The sequence below is a fragment of the Protopterus annectens genome, chromosome 17.part0 (assembly GCF_019279795.1).
Source record: "Protopterus annectens isolate FY-2018-M chromosome 17.part0, PAN1.0, whole genome shotgun sequence".
Lineage (NCBI taxonomy): Eukaryota > Metazoa > Chordata > Ceratodontiformes > Protopteridae > Protopterus > Protopterus annectens.
The window spans coordinates 660463625-660484263 of record NC_056751.1 but is presented as its reverse complement, the minus strand read 5'-3'; the positions used below and the strand labels follow the sequence as shown (position 1 = coordinate 660484263).

General features: G+C 37.6%; 1 protein-coding gene across 1 annotated transcript in view; it reads left to right on the top strand.

Moving 5' to 3' along the window:
- The window catches only part of LOC122791490 (glutamic acid-rich protein-like), a 2133503-nt gene extending 2114085 nt beyond the window's left edge, over positions 1-19418 (top strand). Inside the window, exon 11 of the mRNA XM_044059233.1 lies at positions 19301-19418. Coding sequence (XP_043915168.1) covers positions 19301-19418 — 118 coding nt within the window. The remainder of the gene's footprint in view (positions 1-19300) is intronic.
- Positions 19419-20639: the final 1221 nt, after the last annotated feature.

Below are 20639 nucleotides of genomic sequence, written 5' to 3'. Positions count from 1 at the left end.
TCTAGAATTCTGGACAAAGTAAAAAATAATTGTGGGATAAAGGCACAAAAATAGACAAATGTTAAATATTATTTTTTATTATTTTTATCTATTTGTTAACCAAGTAAACCCACAAATTGGTTAAATGACTTGCCCAAACTCACACAGATAGATATGGAAGTCATCAAACTCTGTGCTTTACAGAAGAAGGATCCAGGCAACTCTAGTTCATTTAAAATATTAACAGAACAGCAGATTTTGTATTGTCATGTATTTCCCAACAATAAGAACTATAAAACTCTAATGACTGCCATTATTGACTGACATCTCAGTGGCTGACCAAAAATTATTAATTTACTGAGGTACATGGCAAAAATATGAGGCAAAATCAGAAATGTTAGTGGAGACAGTTGAGAGACAGAACTTCAGGACACCAACAGACTGCTGTCATGCACATGCATGTACACACACAGATATGCACACATACACACTAACACACACTTACCACATCTTCAGCACTGAATGGTACTTTTTGTTGTTGTTGTTGTCATCGCCACATTAGTACTGTATTGCTTGTGTGCTATTGGTCCATTTTAACTGTGACAACCTCCAGGGAGTCTCTCATACATTGACTTTACATTTGAGCCAATAAGGGAAGAAATCAGAATTGTCATACACCAAAGCAGAGTAAACCCAGGTTAGTTGATTAACACCTAGCTTGATTGCATTTTCACATTTACTGACAACTAAAAATTTCCTGGCAGGGTAGCTTTTCCCTGAAGTAAATTCCTGAAAATGTAGTCTTGCGACTTACCAATAAACAAATGTACAGATCTAAAGAAATTTAAAATAACAGCCTCAGTGCCACATATTTTATCTTGTTGTTAGAAGTGTAAAATGGAAGCCGTAACAATAACCTCACATCCACAGATCTGCCCATCAGTTACAGCAAATGTATTGACTATGTACACATCAGATGTATGATCGTGTCAAATGAATAAATAATACATCAGTGACAGCTGTATTTCATTTTCTCATCTGCATGCACTGTAACCCACTGCAGCTTCTGAAAAATACACAAATGGTATGCATGTGTCTGTGTGTGTCTGTGTATCTACCCTGATCTCTAAGATGTAGTTAAAGCATAAATGTATTAAAGGCTATATACTTATACAAATACTTGCACTGGTTATGCACTCAGTATTTTTTCTGTATCATTATGCTTGGTTGTAAACTAGAAAGTAGAAATAATAAATCTGACTGCCCACAAAAAAATCACTACATCACTGATCAGTGTAGCTCTCAACTGTCCTTGATTTTACAGTGTGTCTCATAAATTTCTCATGCTGTTTCTGATGAACACTGAGGTTTTCTGTCAAATTATTGAGGGCTGCAATCATTTTGTGATGGCAGACATTTTGAGTTTCACACTGCAACTTCAAACAATAGTATTTTGCACAGGAATGGCAACAGAAATGCCATTAGAGCTCAGCCAGCTACACAGACCCATTCTGCTCCTATTGATTAATCATTTGATGACATTAGATACCCGTGCAGCTTCAGTATGTCCTCAACGAAAAAATACAGCTGAATACAAGAGAACACGGGATTATAAAAATTATTTATTATTTAAAAGAATGCTTACACTAAAACTTGTAAATGTTGTTATAGAAACAACATGCAAGCAATTTTCTTTCCTACCTTGTAAGCCACTAGGTGTGTTTTACTGTGCTTGGTTACTGGGGATCAACCAGATTAGAGCTTTGTCTTCTTCTTTCGGCTGCTCCCATTAGCGGACACCACAGCAAATCATCTGTTTCCATTTCTTCCTGTCCTCTGCATCTTGCTCTGTCACACCAACCACCTGCATGACCTCTCTCACCACATCCATAAACCTTACCTTAGGCCTTCCTCTTTTCCTGTTACCTGGCAGCTTCATCCTTAACATCTTTTTCCCAATATATTCTGCATCCCTCCTCAGCACATGTACAAACCAACATAATCTTGCCTCTCTGGCTTTGTCTCCAAACCTTCCAACCTGGGCTGACCCTCTAATATACTTATTCATAATCCTGTCCATCCTCGTCACACCCAGTGTAAATCTTAACATCTTTAACCCTGCCATGTCCAGCTCTGACTCCTGCCTTTTTGTCAGTGTCACTGTCTCCAACTCATGTAACATAGCTGGTCTCACTGCCCTCTTGTAGACCTTCCCTTTCACTCATACTGGTACTCGTCTGTCACAAATCACTCCTGACACTCTTCTCCACCCACTCCATCCTGCCTGTACTCTTTTCTTCACCTCTCTTCCACACTCACCATTACTCTGAACTGTTGATCCCAAGTATTTAAACTCATCCACCTTCACCACCTTTACTCTCTGCATCCTCACCATTCCTCTATCCTCCCTCTCATTCATACACATATATTCTGTCTTAGTCCTGCTGACCTTCATTCCTCTTCTCTCTAGGGCATATCTCCATCTCTCCAGGGTCTCCTCCTCCTGTTCCCTACTCTCACTACAGATCACAATGTCATCTGCAAACATCATAGTCCACGGGGACTCACGTCTGATCTCATCTGTCAACCTGTCCATCACCATTGCAAATAAGAAAGGGCTCAGAGCTGATCCTTGATGTAATCTCACCTCCACCTTAAATGCATCAGTCACTCCCACCGCAGACCTCACCACTGCCACACTACCCTCGTACATGTCCTGTACCACTCTTACATACTTCTCTGACACTCCCAACTTCCTCATACAATACCACAACTCCTCTCTAGGCACCCTGTCACATGCTTTCTCTAAGTTCACAAAGACACAATGCAACTCCTTCTGACCTTCTCTGTACTTCTCCATCAACACTCTCAGAGCAAACGTCACATCTGTAGTGCTCTTTCCTGGCATGAAACCATACTGCTGATCACTAATCATCACCTCCCTTCTTAACCTAGCTTCCACTACTCTTTCACATAACTTCATGCTGTCACTGATCAGTTTAATCCCTCTGTAGTTACTACAGCTAGAGCTTTAGTACTAACAGATAAAAAAAAGCATGTTCAAAAAAAAACTTTCTATGGTGTTTTTTTTTCATGCAGTTAAAGACATGTGATCATAAAACCTAGTAACCCCAATTGTGCATCTCTAATTGCCTCATACTCATTAATTTAGTCATGAGGAAGTGTATCTGTATCTTTGCGTAACAAACTGAAGGTACACTTAGGTTTGCTGACAGGAATTTGGTGCTGTTAGTCTGAATGAGTTAAGAAAACAAAGACAAATAATAATCTAAGGATATGAAATGGATGCACATGTATTGACTTTTTTGCTATCTATTTATTTATTTATTTTTATAGTACTCCCTTCTACCTTACACTGGCCCTAGGCAACTGCCTAGAAAGCATTTTGCTAGACCCAGTCCTAGGTGAAATTAGCTGTGGTGTATGTCTTCAGTTGAATACTGTATTGGAGACCAAGGTCAAAGTCAATAACAGCATGAGTTCACACAGGTAATAACAGGTCAATCAGATACAATCTGAGCTGTGGTTAGTCCGGTGGTAATTTTAAATTACTAAAACAAAATCTAGCATACAAGGTTGCAAGGAATGGAGCAGGGATCATTCATCACTGTGTGCTTTTTTTTCAGTTCAGTTCAGTTACTGAATACACATTTAAGGAACTTGACAACCACAACCGAGCATCAGTACCTCATACAGCGGTGATCATTGCAAACTTTTTAATATTAACTTGACGTGTCTTTCAGCTAGCTCCTTAAGTGTCTAGGGAGCTTTGTGCTAGAGTCTTCTCTGCTGGCAAATGGCTTATTCATACCACGTTTTACTATTTCAACTGAAGGTAGCATTTGCTCATCATAGAGGAAAAAATTATTTTTGTTTGCTTGAACCTAAGCTGGGAATGCAGCCATATCCCTTTACTTTCTGCTTTTGCATGTTTTATTCTAAAAGTAACCTGCATTGTGTACAATACCACAAATGAATAGTACATATAGACACTACTTAACAAGGTAATGCACTACCTGCTCACTGCACCTTGATTGATAGGGCAAGTCAAAGTCTTTGCCTGGTAGTCCTAAAATCCACATACTGCAAAGTAATTTAAAAAATTAGCTTTCCTATTTCTCTGAAAGATGTTGGTATCTGATGGCTTACTATGAAAAAAGGCAGAGTGTTATTTAGTTGATTGATTGTTTGTTTGTTTTATAGAACAGATTGGTAGACTGGTCCATAAACCTGTTTCAAAAATAACCTGGGCAAATAAGTTGTCAAAGCATAATCTGAACACTGACCAATTTGTAATAGTTTCAATTCAAAATTTGACAGTACAAGAAGAGTGAAACATTAAACAATGAAATTACTGTACTGGTATGACATAAAACCCAGAATATGTACATGACTATAGAAAGTAGATGCTAGTCATGTAATGTGATGTTGTTGTTGTTTGACTTTCCCCGGTTAGGGGTCGCTACAGCGGAACTCCGGTCCGCTAATGATTGGCAGTAGGTTTTTATGGTGTAGAGTTGCCAGCTCGATGCCCAACCTTCAACAAAGGCACGCCCATTCATGCATGTCTTTCGGAATGCCACTCAACTGCGGGGAGAACATGCAGACTCCACTCAGAGGGCACTCCCCACACACCAGCCGAGAATCGAACGGGAGAACCTCTTGCTGTGAGGTAACAACGCTACTACTGCACCACCGCGGCAGAAGTACTAATCCTATATACATAGAACAGAGTACATACATATTTATGATTAGGTTTGCAGTTCTTTAATTAAATGTTGGTTTTATTTAAGCTTACATGTATTTCCATATGCTATTGTGGGCTGTGTGATTAGTCTGTAACAATGCAAGATTAATTATACTCATTAATGAGGTGTTACAGTAACTTCTTTCTTGCATTTATTGAAATTATTGAGTTTACCGAAGGTTTATGGTTATGATTTTCAGGCATCCAGTGCACCTTCAAAAATGCTTTTTCACCATAACCTTTGTGATGTGGGGCCTGAACAGGGACATGGCTTTTTCTGAGTTGGATTGGAGGACCAAACTTGATTTTCAGTGGAGATGTTTTATAGCCAATAGCTGACAACATGACCAGTTTAGCAGCTTGAAAATGAAGCTTTTCAGAAGTAGCCTTACTCTGCACATTACTGGTAGCCGATTGTTTTTTCTGCATGCTGCCATAGTCTGTGTGGGATCATCTGATAGTACGAAGCTGCAGATTTTATTAATGTTAGTGAAGACTGTGGTTGTCTTATGCAATGTTAAGTTTAGATACAAACAGTATTCAATGAGTATTGCTATGGCTTTTCATTTTTCAAGGAGAAGCAGATTGGAGTAAATGTGTGAAAATCTCAGCTGATTAAGGACAACTGATGTGATTAGGTATACATGAGGAAGATAAGATTTTAATCAAGGAGGATCCTAAGGTTCCTTTGTTGTGCCTCTGACAGTGATGATGTTACTAGAGGCTCAGAAATAGTTATGCAATAATAATATGTCTCAACGCCTGCACAAGTTCAAATAACTGCAAGCTTATACATGCCACGGATTCTTCAAAAGGGTACCATGCAAGGTGAATAACTGACACATTTTGTGTTCCCTTTTGCAAATCATTCATAAGCAACAGATGACACAAAAAATACTGTTGTGCAAGCCATTATATCTGCCAAAAAACATCCTCTGTATACAAAACATTCATTCTTTACTCCCTTGGTAGGAAGTATGCCACTTAAGATGTTAAAGCTTATTTTATCAATAGTACTATGGGGGGGGGGGGGACTGAATACTTAATTCAGGCACAGCACGGTCACATCTCAGTTGCCTTCAGTCCTTTGTATAAGTGTATTTGCTTGTGTGGATGTGTGTGAATATTTTTAACCAATATTTATTGTGTTTTTGAAAACTGACATGAATGATACCACCGATATATATAATCCATGTAAATGATTTACATTACTGTCGCCAATAATGTTGCTTTTGCACTGTATAATGTTAAATATTTTTTCAACAGTTACTGAACAGTGAATATTAGAATATATAACCAACTGTGTACATAATAGTTACTTGCAACATATGAAGTGCCTAATAATAAAGGAAAAAAATAGCTGATATCATGTTTCCAGAGGGTCCACTTCATATGGCTTAAAGGTCAAAATACAGAAATTTGCAAAATGCAAAATGGCAGTGTGTACAGTACTATAATGTAAGCAAAGGGTATATCCCCTTTTCTCCACTGTAGTGTGATCCCAGAGTTAGTATATATAGTTTGAGGGGTGTGGGAGGCATGGCGCCTCACATTGGGGGGTTGTGGAGTGTGTAACCCTCCACCTAGTTTGGTTTTATATCATCCAGTGTCTATTAATAAGGCAAGTATGTAGTTTTAATTTTGGAAAGAGTTAGTCGCTGATGTTGTAAGTGTGCATTTTTTTTTATAGTTTTCACTTGGTGAGACAAATTGCTAGTGATATTTGCGTGGTTTATTTGGTATTGTGAACCTTGGTTTTGTGAATGTTAATATTATTTGTGATGAAATGTTCGGTATTCATGGATCTGTGCATATTTTGTTATGTTAAGCAAGTCACAGGTGAAGGGAAACACACGTCATATCTATAGCTTAACATTTTGTATTTTGCACTTCAGCATTGTAAGCTTTCAGTATTCTGAAATCCAGTCAAATGAGTTTTCAGTATTTTGAACATTCGGGATTGTGGACTCAGTCAAATGAATTTCAGTATTTTGAGCTTTCAGTCATGTGAAGTGGACCCATTTCCAGAACATGGAAATGGCTTGACCAAATTTGAGGTAAGTGTTTTCACAAAATTCTTATCATCTACAGAATATTTCAGTGTAGTAATTCCAATAACTGCTTAAAACACTAAGATAGAAAGTCAAATGTCTATGTTATCTTTAGCACATGGTTCATAAGACAACAATTTCTTCCCACCATTTCTCCACTCATAGGTAGTTCCAAGTTACATGGTAAAAATCCATCCTATGCTCAGTGAGAGACAATATTTAGTTTAGCATTGGCCCAGATTTCTGCTACAGAGTGATGAAACTCTAATGGACAACATGACCCAAGCCTGAGTAGTGGTTTGGACACTGGAAAAGCTGGGCAAGGGAGGATGGGAAGGAGCAGTTTATACCAGCTGACCGATCCAGGGGATTGGTGTGGTGGTTCCTTGTATAGCTTATATGCTCCCATGCTGGTGGAGGCTTGCATGAGAACATCAGCTGTAAGTCATGGGCAACATGGACTTAGTGATCCCACACATGTCAAGGTAGTGAAGGTAGTCTGTGTGTGTGTGTGTGTGTGTGTGTGTGTGTGTGTGTGTGTGTGTGTGTGTGTGTGTGTGTGTGTGTGTGTGTGCGTGTGTGTGTGTGTGTGTGTGTGTGTGTGTGCGTGTGTGTGTGTGTGTGTGTGTGTGTGTGTGTGTGTGTGTGTATATATGTGTGTGAATGTATTGGAACCTGCATGCATCATCAGATAGCACTGGAGTCCCCCAACTTCATCAGCATGTGTCAACCTGTAAAGTGTAATCTAGAATTTGGAAACTATCATTCTGGTTAGTACTATAGTTTCCATGGTTACCTGGTAACTGGGACTGTAACTACCTGCATGTTGTGGTAACTTGCACAGTTTATGGAGTGCTGTCATGCATACCTCTCAACTTTGCAGAATTTCCAAACTTTTTCCTCATATTTTTGGTCTGTTCCTCATAAGATTTGTGGTTTTCTGGCAAATGACCGAAGACTGAAGTCACAAAATGATAGCAGACATTTGAATTTCAGACTTCATATCCTTCAGAAAAATGTATGCTAAGACAAAACTGGTTATGATAGCAACTTTCTAAATTTAAAAGAGCAATATTTAAAATCTGCCCCTATTTTAGGGCCTCCCGCCCCATTATTTTAGACTTTGTCCAGATTTCTTGGGTCTATATGGCAAGTGGGAATGCTTAAATTGTTGAATATGGCATGATCGACACCGATTAAGTGAACCGCGAGTACACCTAGTACCGGAAACCGCAAAATTCGAAATCCCAATTCAGCACAGTTGGTCCTTCTGCGTTATAGCTCCGTAAGGTAAATGTACGATAGTTATACACCTTAGGGTTAGGTTGCGGGTTAAGGTAAGTGCATAGATAGTAATGTATGTAAGGGTTAGAAGTAGGGTTTTGTTAAGTGTATGTGTGTGGATTATTTATTTTGTTTGGGTATAGCTTATTAAGGTAAGCGTGTGATAGTTACGGACCTTAGGGTTAGGGCGTGGGTTAAGTTAAGTGCATAGAAAGTAATGTATGTAAGGGTTAGTGTAGGTTTAGAAGTAGGGTTTAGGTTAGTGAATGTATGTGGTTTATTTATTTTGTTTGGGTGGGTAGTATGTAGCGAGTGGTGTAGTGGGAAGTATGTTTTGTTTTCGTTAGTGGGTGGAACGGTGTTTGCCAAACATAACATTCGGTGATGTGTATTTCTGCTTTTTGAGGTTTCAGTGAATTGTGTGTTCACTTAATAGGTGTCGATCATGCTGTATTCAACAACCTAAGCATTCGCACTTATAATATAGACCCAGATTTTTTGCACTAAGAAGTTAAGAGGTATGCTGTCATATTAGGCTGACATATTGTACGTACTGTATTAAAGCTAGGAAACAACTGGAGACACTCACCACCAAAGAGACTGCTATGCCTCTAAACTGAAAAAAATGATATTAATAATTATAGTAAACATTATCTAGATTGGAATTTGCTATGGTATGGAAAGTCTATCATATGAAATCTACTTAATAAAGCACTATAGGGATATATGAAGTTTTAGCCAGTATGCAAAATCCAATGGGTTAGAAGTACAAGCCTTCCCTGGCAAATCAAGTATGTCTATTGACTATTTCATCCCAAGCTGTGATACATTGACCCCGCCCCCCCCAAGTGTCAACAATTTACTAGCCAATGAGTGAAGCCAATTACTTTATCCCTGAATTTAGGCATCATTCTTTATGATGGTAGAATGCTACTTAATTCCAGGACCTTGTTCCAGTTGAAGACATGCAGAAACAGCTTATCAATGTCTCCCTGTATCTCTTCCATTGAGGAGCACCTCAGACCATCCACCTAACATTGGGGAGGGGTAATTGTACCTGAGGAGGTACAGAGACCTACAGGCCCTATTGACATCCAAAATCTGTCCTTTGTTGGTGTGGTGAGTGCTGTATCTTGCTGGTTTAAAAAGCAGACACCAAAGATATTTCTGGAATATGCTGCGTGACTGTAGGTCTTAAGGATAATAAGCTCACAATATAGGTGACACCTAGTAGCAGTAGGCGTGTACATAGGTGTGGTGTTATTATTTTGGCTATGTGGCTGAAGTAAGCAAGAAGGATGTCAAGTTACCATGTTGTGCTACTATTAACTGGTGCTGGGTGGTATGGAGGGACTAGACTCCAATTTATGTAAGTAAGTGCATCTCTCCCAAGTAGAATTAGTGTATATTTGTGAAGTACTGGGCATGCTCACTATGCCATCCCTTTCTCATTGTCACATACTGTCAGGAGGACATTGCTGTCTGTAAAAGTTGCCTCCAGTAGTTATCCTTCACTGTGTCTGGTATGCATGGCATATGATGTTTAAGAATATAGTCACCCATTGCAAACACATAAATTATTTGTCAACCTTTTTTTGACATCAAATGAAAATTCTTTCTAATGTCTTTTATGAGAACAGAGAGGAAACATCATTTTAAAATTTTTCTTACTTTTTTGTTGCAGGACATTTTGAAAGGTGTGTTGTAGCATGCTTCTGTATATAGAATATTGCAATATTTGGCTAGATTAGCCCACGTGCTTCCTATAGTCACCCCAATATTATTGAAGGTCTGCACAAAAGACAGACTAGGACATAGCAAGAGAGGCTGAAGAAAGTAAGCTGCTCTCACACGTTACAGTCATTCATGTCTTAGCTAACACACTGCCTTTAAAGTGACGTCTAAGATACAATAACTCATGGGATGCATTTAGGTTGCATGGCTAGGCTTAGAAAGGCCATAGTGGTCGTTAGCCTAGTACACACCAATGAATCTATGAGCTTATGAACTGAATTAATATTAAACAGAGGACAGCTGTTCTGGTGGTGTAGGGTCAAAGTTTCTGCTTTTGATTTTGGTGACCTTGGTACAGACAGTGCCTGGATACTTGAGGGAAACTGGACACCTTCTTTGTATGAAGTTTCATAGATACCCATTTTGTAGGTACCAGCATCTCAGTTGTAAAATGGAGAATCTGTAGTGTGGACCACAAGTTTAAGCAGTGGAATAGACATATCAGAAATTGACCACGGACCAGTTCCTCACCATATAACCAATAAGGTTATTGAATACTTGACATGTTTAGCATTTCCATTAAAAGCTGAGAAAAAATAAACGTTGTCATATTTTTCTCCAGTTTCTTTTTCTTTTTGGCATATTGCATTGATTGATATGCATGAAAGTCCTTTTTGCATGATCTGTGAAATGTAAACTGCTGCAGTGTCAATTGCTCACAAAGCTGAATGGCAGAACACTGATTGTTGCTTCCCATTGGAAAATTGGCCAGTGCAATTAATAAATGGTGCCCTTCAATGATTCATTCATTGTTAAACATTTCTCCCAACAATTGGGTTACCATGGAATTTGGTTCTGTATATTCTATGGGTGTGGGTAGCTTACCCCCTTCAAAATCACTTAGTCAGACATTTCACCGTTTTAATGCTCCAGGCATTCAGGTGGGTATTTGGTTCCTCGTTGTTTTGACCTTCAGGGTTTCATAGTGGGACACTGCCACTCTCATGAGACAGTCTGAAAAAAAAATGGCCAAGTTAAATAAGGGAATGGAATTCAAGAACCATGAAAGTAAGTTAAAAAAAGATATTTATTGCATATACAATAACCATTTTTAATCTGCACATTGGACTATCATCTTTGATATTTTGCCCAGAACATGAGCAAAATGATGCTTTTTTCATTCGTTTTATAACTATGAATCATCACTTTTACATGGTGCAATAAAATTATTGTATGCATATTTGGTCATGATTTTGTAGAAGCACTGCCTACTTGCTGAAATGTGATGAGGGATATAGAAGTGTTGCTCAATTACTGTAATAATATAAGGTCTATGGAGGCATTGCATAATTCTTGTAATGCATCAAGAAATAGAGAACGGGGGCATTTAAATGTGGCTGATATGAAATTGCTCATGCATCAATTGCCAGAACCAAAAATCTCCAAGGAACAGAATATTGATTGAATCAGAGAAAATTAATGCTGACATAATTATTAACTGTGTGCCAACAGTGATTCCTTTCTTGTAGAAAATGTCTCCCTTCATTGTGTTTGCGTGAGCAAGGTGTCTGTATGTACAATTTTCGTGAGAATGGGAGGCTTGTGTCCTACATGGGGTGCAGAGGGACTTCCATCCTGAACATAGCCAGCCTTAGGCAAAGGCCAACTAGGCAGCCGCCTAGGGCGCCACTCAAGCAGGGACACTTTTCTGGTATTTATTTGGGGTAGGTATATCAGGATGGGGGCACCAGGTGGTGTGTGTGTGTGTGTGTGGGGTGTCGTGGAGCCCTTTTGCCTAGGGCACCGGTTGACCTAAGGCCACTCCTGATCCTGAAAAAAGCCCTTATAGTCTGAAGTTTCACCTTTTTTGATATTTTAGGCCTTCACATTTGGCATTTTGTTTCCAACGTGGATATTGTAGATGCACTTATACAGTTACTGTAATGTAATGAAGCTGTAGATACACTGCCTACTTACTGTAATGTGATGAGGGATATAGATCCATTGCCTACATACTAGAAAGTGGATAGGCTGTAGATACACTGCCTATTTACTGTAATGTGATGAGGGATATAGAACCATTGCCTACATACTAGAAAGTTATCAGGCTGTAGATACACTGCCTACTTACTGAAACGTGATGAGGTATATAGAACCACTGTCTATGTACTAGAAAATGATGAGACTATAGATACATTGCATATTTACTGTAATGTGATAAGGCTGTAGAAACACTGTAGTGCAATTTAGCACATGAGGCAGGCTAATTTCTTAGTTTATTAATTAGATTATTGGCACAAGCAATGCTATTTTTCAGCATTAAAAATTACTTTGTCAGTTTATTGTGGAATGTGGAGAAGAATACACATTGTCAATTTGCTGTAGTATAGTAAAAACTGTAGAAGTGTACATCTATTGATACATAATGAAGGCTGGGTAGTTACCATTTTGATAAAATGCTTAAATGAAATAAATAACACATAATACTTGTTGCAAGGGAACCAAAACTTGCTGCAAGTCTGCAAAGAGCCATAACTCTGGGCTGTTAATGTGCCATTCTACAGAAAGTCAGTCTGCCAAATACAAAAGTGTTGGTACATAGATTGTTTAGCAGACTGGTCCAGTGTTTAATAAATGATCAGATCTGAGGTATGTGACTCTGGTTTAGGAAATACATTTGGGTGCCAGTAGATTAAGCATTCAAAAGGATATCTTCCTTATCTAACAAGATGGGAAAAGCAGACAGCAATTGCAATATAAGCCCCCATGGGTGTTAGATGTCAGGATTTAGTCAGTACCTGGAATCTATAAATAAGTGAAAATGGCATGCCATTACAATTTAATTTGGCTTTAAAATTCTCTTTGAATAATGAAAATTATGTGCTCCATTTTGATGAACAGCATGGTGGACAATGTCTCAGTTTTGCTTTGCTTATAATTCCTGCACATTTAATTTCATGTATTCAAGTGACTTGGTCTTTCATACTCAAAAAACTCAGGAAGAACATATAATCAAATCAAAATATTAAACAAAATCTCTTGACATGCCAGGGATAATTCAAAGTACTTTGAGTTATACAAACATCAGAAAAGAAGATTATTGAAAAGGTACTTCTCTTTTCTTCATCCTGATTCAAGTCTATTTGAATGTGCCTCTCATTTTACAAAGAATCCTTGCCTTCCTCAAGCAGCCGGTGAACTCAAGTTTCTGAATTTGATGGTCACCTGCAGTAACACATGTTCTCCTTCCATAAGCCTTTACTGTTGTAACAGGCAGAACCCATGCCACAGGAATCTAGATTCTCTGTGACGATTAAAATCTTCAGATGAGTTTCTAATCAAGGGTAATTGTGAAGAAAAACAATTGACTTTTAGCTACCACCTCAAAATCATGTAATAATAAAAACAGGCACAATGACTGAGAAGTTAATGAGGTAGAAATAAAAGTTTACACCCCCCAAATGAAAGACAGAAGGAAAATAGGTAAAACAAAGATACACAAAGATACCATACATTACAACTGAGGGCAAACTCAAACAGTATGTGTATGTATGAATGTCTCAGAATAATATGAGCATTAGAAAATGTTGCCTGGTTAGTGTGTCAGCTACATAATCCTGAAAGTGGGGAGTCATGGTCAGGATGTCAGTATAACAGGTTATGCAGTTATGAACACCAGAAGAATCAGTAAACACTTTATTCACTATATCTTTATCTGTCTTTATTATGTACTTTTATATACTTTTGTTAAAATTTTAAAACCATTGATATAAAACATTTTGTAGTTGATGTTAAGAATGTTTAAAGTGCTAGTGAGTAGAATAAAGTGTTTACTGATTCTTCTCCTGGGACTTTCTAGGTTATGCAGTTATGCAATTTACAGAAGTAACCAGAAGGACACAACTGGGAGTAGGACATGAAACCTCTTGATGATAGTAGTAAAAGGACCAGAAGTAACAGGTTTCTAGGAAAGGAAGGGTGTATGGCGGGTCACCCTGTATACAAAATATGGCAGTACATCTCAGATGGGGTTAAATACTGTCATTCTTTATGGAAGACAAGGCAGTGATAAAAGAAGTAAATAGAATAGCATAAAAAGGTGAGGTGCTGTTGATGGGACTCTAAAAATACCAGCTGTTACTGATATTGTATTTAAACCCAGATTAGAAGTACCCCTGTGTTTATAATGAGTACTTGGATAGCCTGGTCAGTGACACAACTGATGGTGTAAGTAAAACAGTATCTGAAAGGTATATATTCAATGTTCAGATGTATAATGTAAAAGAAGTTCTAACAAAACTGAGACTTAAAATATTGGGTTAGAATATATGAAACAAATCACCAAACAGCTCCTAAAAATATTAACTTACAATGTTATCATCTAAGACATCATATAAAACTTATAAAACAACAGCTAAGATCCTGCTCCTCAAACACATCTCCACACTCACAGTATCAGTTTCTAAATATAATACCTACAAGGTTGCACAAACGTAGACGAAAGTGAAAAACATAAAACAGTCTCACCTTTTGCATTCACTCCAGATCACCTGACATAATAATAATCTGTTAAGCAGGTAAGCCCACTAGACACACACTTCCTTTTCATGGGCAACCTGGAGCAATATTATGTTAAGTGCAAAGCAAATGAGGCCTGAGGGAATCAAACCCTGTACATAATAAATGTTGCAAAGGGAACAACAGCTCACAGCTTGTGCCATCTCCCAGACATGTCAGCTCTTAGCTCCTGTATTTTCATTGCATTTACACTTAAAACAGAATCATCCAACATAAAAAGTATGAGTGAAAAATGCCTGCAGCAAAGCAAAGCAAGAGGTGATTTAACAAGTCAATGATAATTCAAGAACGTGTCTAAATGTATGACGTTAGCTATCAATTTAATGGTGTGCAGTAGCTCATAATGTTCCCTAATGCCCATCTGAGGCAATTATTTCTCACTCGCTTGCTTGTGTTTGAATAATTCTTTTTGTAAAATGCACACTCCATTCTTTGTGATGTGCGATCATTTATGTAGCCATTATGTCATACTCTTCAAACTATTAATGCACTTAATGGTACACAAGGTTTTAGTGGTGCAACAGGTATGCAATGTTGCTAAACATCTTCTGTTGGTCTTTGATTCAATTTCAAGTTGAAACAGCTCTTTCTCACGTATGCTTATATAATGTTTGCAATATGAAAAACAGTACAACAGGGACAAAGATATTTCATAATGTAATTTTCAGTTATTATTTGGTTATGATCTTATTTTGGGACCCAGTTGAAGCCTTTACCATAGACTAAAGGTAGAATCAAGTTGTGTGAAGAAACCCTGCTCCAGTTGTAAAGGGCCTTGATGATATATTATTGTGACTTCAGGATGATTTGTTTCTTTGTGATCATATGCTGCTTAGCACCAATTTAAATGGATATTTTTAAGAATTCATAGGCTATGCTGGTGGCATACAGAGATAATGCCCGGACTACAGCCCAAATGACCCAACTTTGAATTGTGGGTATTTTTTTAAGAATTCATAGGCTGTGCTGGTGGCATGCAGAAATAATGCACTGACTATGGCCCAGATGACCCAACTTTGAAATGTGGATAGTTTTTAAGAATTTATAAGCTATGCTGGTGGCATACAGAGATAATGCCCTGACTACAGCCCAGATGACCCAACTTTGAAATGTGGGTAGATTTTAAGAATTCATAGGCTATGCTGGTGGAATATAGAGATAATGCCCTGACTACAGCCCAAATGACCCAACTTTGAATTGTGGGTATTTTTTTAAGAACTCATAGGCTGTGCTGGTGGCATGCAGACATAATGCCCTGACTGCAACCCAGATGACACAACTTTGAAATGTGGGTAGTTTTTAAGAATTCATAAGCTATGCTGGTGGCATACAGAGATAATGCCCTGACTACAGCCCAGATGACCCAGTTTTGAATTATGGGTATTTTTTAAGAATCCATAGGGTGTGCTGGTGACACACAGATATAATGTAGAGATGACCCTACTTTGAATTGTGGCTCAGGTGCTTGATAGTGCATGCAGGGAAGGCTGTGGGTGTTCATTCTGGGGGTTGAGAGAGCATGCATGTTCAGGGCACACTTGTGCACTTTGATTTCCATGCTGGGAGAAAAACACATGACGCTGCCTAAAGTTGGGTGGGGCATCTCCTTACAGAATCAGGGGCTGATTCAGTACTGACACCCATTGCATGTCCCACCTGCAGAGTGTTGCCGGGCATATGTTAGGTGAGGAATTAAGCAAAAGCACTCACCAACAACAGTATGCTGCTGTTCTTGGATCATTAATCTCATCACTGGTGCCAGACAAGGGTTGAGGTTAGTTTTGGGGTGGCTAATGCAGGTCCACTTGATCTGTTGGATGAGTGGAGGACCTAGGAGCATCTAATGCTCAGGTGTGAAGATCCAAAAAGAGAAGAAATAAATGGAGATTCAGAAGAGAAATCCACACATTGGATAGCTATTATGTAGCATATACGTTTAAAATTAAGAATTTGTTTGATTCACATATTGCCCTCTTCTTGAATAGATATTTGCTTAACTAGAGATAATGCCTCCTCTTAGAGCCCGTGGAACACTGGAGAAATCAGCCTGTTAATGTAATTTGCACATTTATAAACCAGTGCATGCATGAAAACACTGTTATCCAGATACTGTTCCTACAGTGCTGAACTCTAAGGAGTCCAGGAGCTTTGCCAGTAAATCCATTCACAATGAGACAAATTCCAAACATATGAATTCAAAGCATTTGATTTTCTAAGAGTTCCACAAAGAATAATAACAAAAAGTGATTGTAAACAAATCTTAAGCTAAAAACAGGAGAAATGTAGATGAAAGCCAAATAGCTCAGCGGAGAATAAAAAAGCAAAATAATATTTGTGACAGCCATATCTGGGACTGTTTGTTTCAAAAATGAATTTGTTTAATGCTAAAATTGTGAAAATCGACAACTGAGACATTCAGAACTAGTCTGCTATTGGATATGGATGTTATACTCCTAATGATTTCTTGATTAAATGTAAAAATGAAAAAGCAATGCTAACAGCCACAAATTTAAAGGAGAATGCAAATGTATCTTGTGTTCTCAAGTAAGTTTAGTTTTAACACTATACATTCCTTTACACTGGACATGTAACCTTTTATTTCTGGGACTATGTAGTGCATGTACATATATAATATTTATCCATTATCAAAACAAAAAAGATACATTGACAGAGATGCTAACACCAAGATGCTTTACTTCAACTTGACTATAAATGCTAGGGTCACATGATATACTAATCCCAGCAGCAGCAACTCCCCTTAAAGACACAGTTACTTAATGTTTTGTCTATACCTGTGTGTGGAACACTGAGTATTTTAAATGAACTGACTACTGTAATGGGTTTATTAACTAGAGTCATAAATGTTATTGTTGGTGGTCAGTAAAACTCCTAAAACAAGTTCTTGGTTTTGGAGATATTAAAGCAGAAGTCATAGTTCTGCAGTTGTTTCTGTAGCTGAGAGAAGTTAATCTGAAGATCAGACCACACATCAGCTATTATGTCAGCTCAGAGGAGTATGGTGGAATTATCTGTGTGCTGGATAAAGTCTGAGGTTTCATTATGAATTGACATGTCATTCATAAACATACAAATGAGAAGAGGTTTAAAGACTGACCCCTGAGGTTCTGATATGATTATTGTTAGCAGATGAGAGATACAATGAGACCATTTTACTGCTTGTGACCAGCTGTCCTGATAATTAGAGAACCGTGATACAGAATGTTCAGATGGACCATAACTGTCAAGAAAATGAAGTAAGAGCCTGTGTCTCACTGTATCAAAGCCTTCTCAGATGTCTGAGAAGGAGGTATCAATCGATTCACTAAAACTGAGCTTATCCCTAAAAAGCTTTCCATCAAGAAGCATACTGTCTGGTGACCTGGATGAAAGCATGATCACAGGGTTATTATCCAGTAGAAATTTCACATTTTGCTTATGAATCCATTTTTCTAAAAATGTGGATAATGGGCAGAGGAGGTCATATTAATACTGGTTGCAGAAAACTGTAGAAGGCAATGTTTTATGAAGAAAATGTACTATTGTAAACTTCCATGATGTAGGCATTGTGGCTGCAGTAATTAACAGATACTGAGAATAAGTTAGTTGACTTTACTACTTTTAGGTACACTAGACGGTACATTTAAGGCAAAGAAAATGTGCTTCAAAAGGTGGTTTCATGCAGTAATGGTGGAGATTTATTTAATCTGAAGTAGAGATGAGATATTAACAGGGTTTTGAGTGTTTCCCATGCATTAAATATGGGCAAGGTAGGGCTACAGTGTAAAATGCTAGCAGAACTGGTATGATAGTTCAGTGGAAGAAATTCATATGGAAGTTCTGTGTTGGGATGCCTTGCAGAGATTAAGAAGTGTTGTTCTTACTCTTATGTGAGTTGTATGAATCGACTGAACAGAACAAATAAATACGCTGCAGAATAAAACTGTCCTATATACTTTGGCCCATGTTTGATCTTCAGTGATAATATGCTTATCATTCTGGGCCACAAATGGAAGCACTATGGCAAATTATCTTATTTGATTAATTTCATTAACTATAGCCAGATATTCTTCTGCTGTAAACCATAAACATTGAAGATTCTTAGGTAATTCTAGTAAAAATGGTAATATTTACTTCTCAGCTAGAAATGAACCTCATCCAGACTTCACACAGTTAAGTATATTATTCTCTAAACACATATCTCTGCTGAAGATGTTTTCAGGAAAATGGCTTGTGCAATTACGTTGTTTTTGGTATGGAGAGAACATATAATTTCATATACAAATTGCACTTGAAGATTTTTTTTTTGTTAGCAAAGTAAAAATAAAACTTGATCTTTATAAGCAGGCAAATTAAATTACTTAAATGCATATTTTCTATTTATTATTTTTGGTGCATCTGCCCAACTGTTTCAGAATGTGGCCTACTTCAAGTCATCGAAGTTTCAGAACATCAAACATCACATCATCTAAGACCAGATGATCGAAGTTCTGAAACATCGAATATGAAATTAAAAAAAAATTTAAAAGAAAAGAAGTCTTACTTTACGACCCCCAACACCCCCTACTACTTAAATATACCAATTCTGAGATCTCACTACAGTGTAGTGAATGGTAAATTTCCCATTCCACACTATACAGCAATTTCCATTCAGAACATTCGATGTTTCAGAACTTCGATCAACCGGTCTTTGATGATGTGATGTTTGTTGTTTTGAAACTTCGATAATTTGAAGTAGACCCTCAGAATGTTAACATTTTCTTTTTATTGTCCTCCTATAATGGTATGTAAACATCCATTTTTCATAACTGATCACTTTTGTCATAAATGAATTAAATAATTTGTTATGGTCAGGCATACACATTTTACACTGCATGATATTATTATAATGTTATATTTTCAATTTCAGAAACACACAAAAAAGGCAACCTTTTCCTTGGAGAACAAGCCAAGTTGAAGAATTCAAGCAGAGCATGCAAGGTGTAGAAATGGTAAGTATTACTCATCAATTTGCACTTATTAATTAAAATTCTATAAATATTGATACTCAATTATCTGCATACAAGTCAAATTCCTATTCAGACATAAACATAGATGACTATTTAAATAGATAAACTGAACTCTAGTGGAGAGAAATGCTCCCTAAGCTTAATGCACTGTACTCCATGGAGAGCCATAAACCCTTTAACCATTATGCTTTTAGGAAACATATTACCTGTACTAGGAAAATGAGGATGGGATAGCAGTTCTTTACAAAAATACATTGTGTTAATAGAGATCCAGTTCAATCACCCCCATTTAATAACACAGACATCCTCATTACCAAACTGCAAATTAACAATAATACGAGTATAAATATTGTCTGTGTCTACAATCCCTCAGGCAATAAAATAAGCACTCTGGAAGATAACATCCAATGGTCATCCACTACTTACCCCCAATAAACCATTGTTCTTCATGACTTTAACACCAACTGGTGCACCTGCTTAGCTGAATCCCCTGTTGCCCATATAAATCTCTCTGGGTTCACACAAATAATAACCTCTCCCACTAGGATTAATAAACCCACCAACAGGGAAAGTATCTTATATTGTGTACTTATCAATAGCCACCCAAGTTTGTATACAGCTGGGACTCTACCCGATGACCTAAGTGATCATACACTAACTTGTATTATTAAGCATAAGGCAGAAACCCACCACAAGACTACGTACAAAACAGTCAGAAATAATTAAATCCTCAATTCTATTAACTTCCTAAATGAACTTAAATCGGTCAACTGGTCAGTCCTAAAAAAAATCTACCAATAGATGAAGCCTTAACTTTCTTTAACAATAAATTCCTGAGCATCCTTGACACCCATGCTCCTGCATGTACTATAAAGACTAAATCTAATACTGCTCCATGGCTCAGAAAGGAAACCAAACTTAGAAATATAGCCTAGACCAAATGGTGAACAACTAAAGCCCCCCTCGACCAAGTGAGATATCGTCAACTTAGAAATGATACAAAAAAACTCATTTTGCTAGATAAAAAAAAAAAAAACTACTACCAGAACCTCCAATTTAAACACCAAAACAATCCCCAAAACTTTTGGGCAGGTATTAACCGACTTCTTCATCCAGGACAATCTACTACCTCAACCCCATCAAACTACACCCATAAATCCTCTGAAACTGTTGCCACTGCCTTTAATAACTTTTTCACTGAAACTATTCAGTCCTTAGCTAACCAACTTACTCCCACCC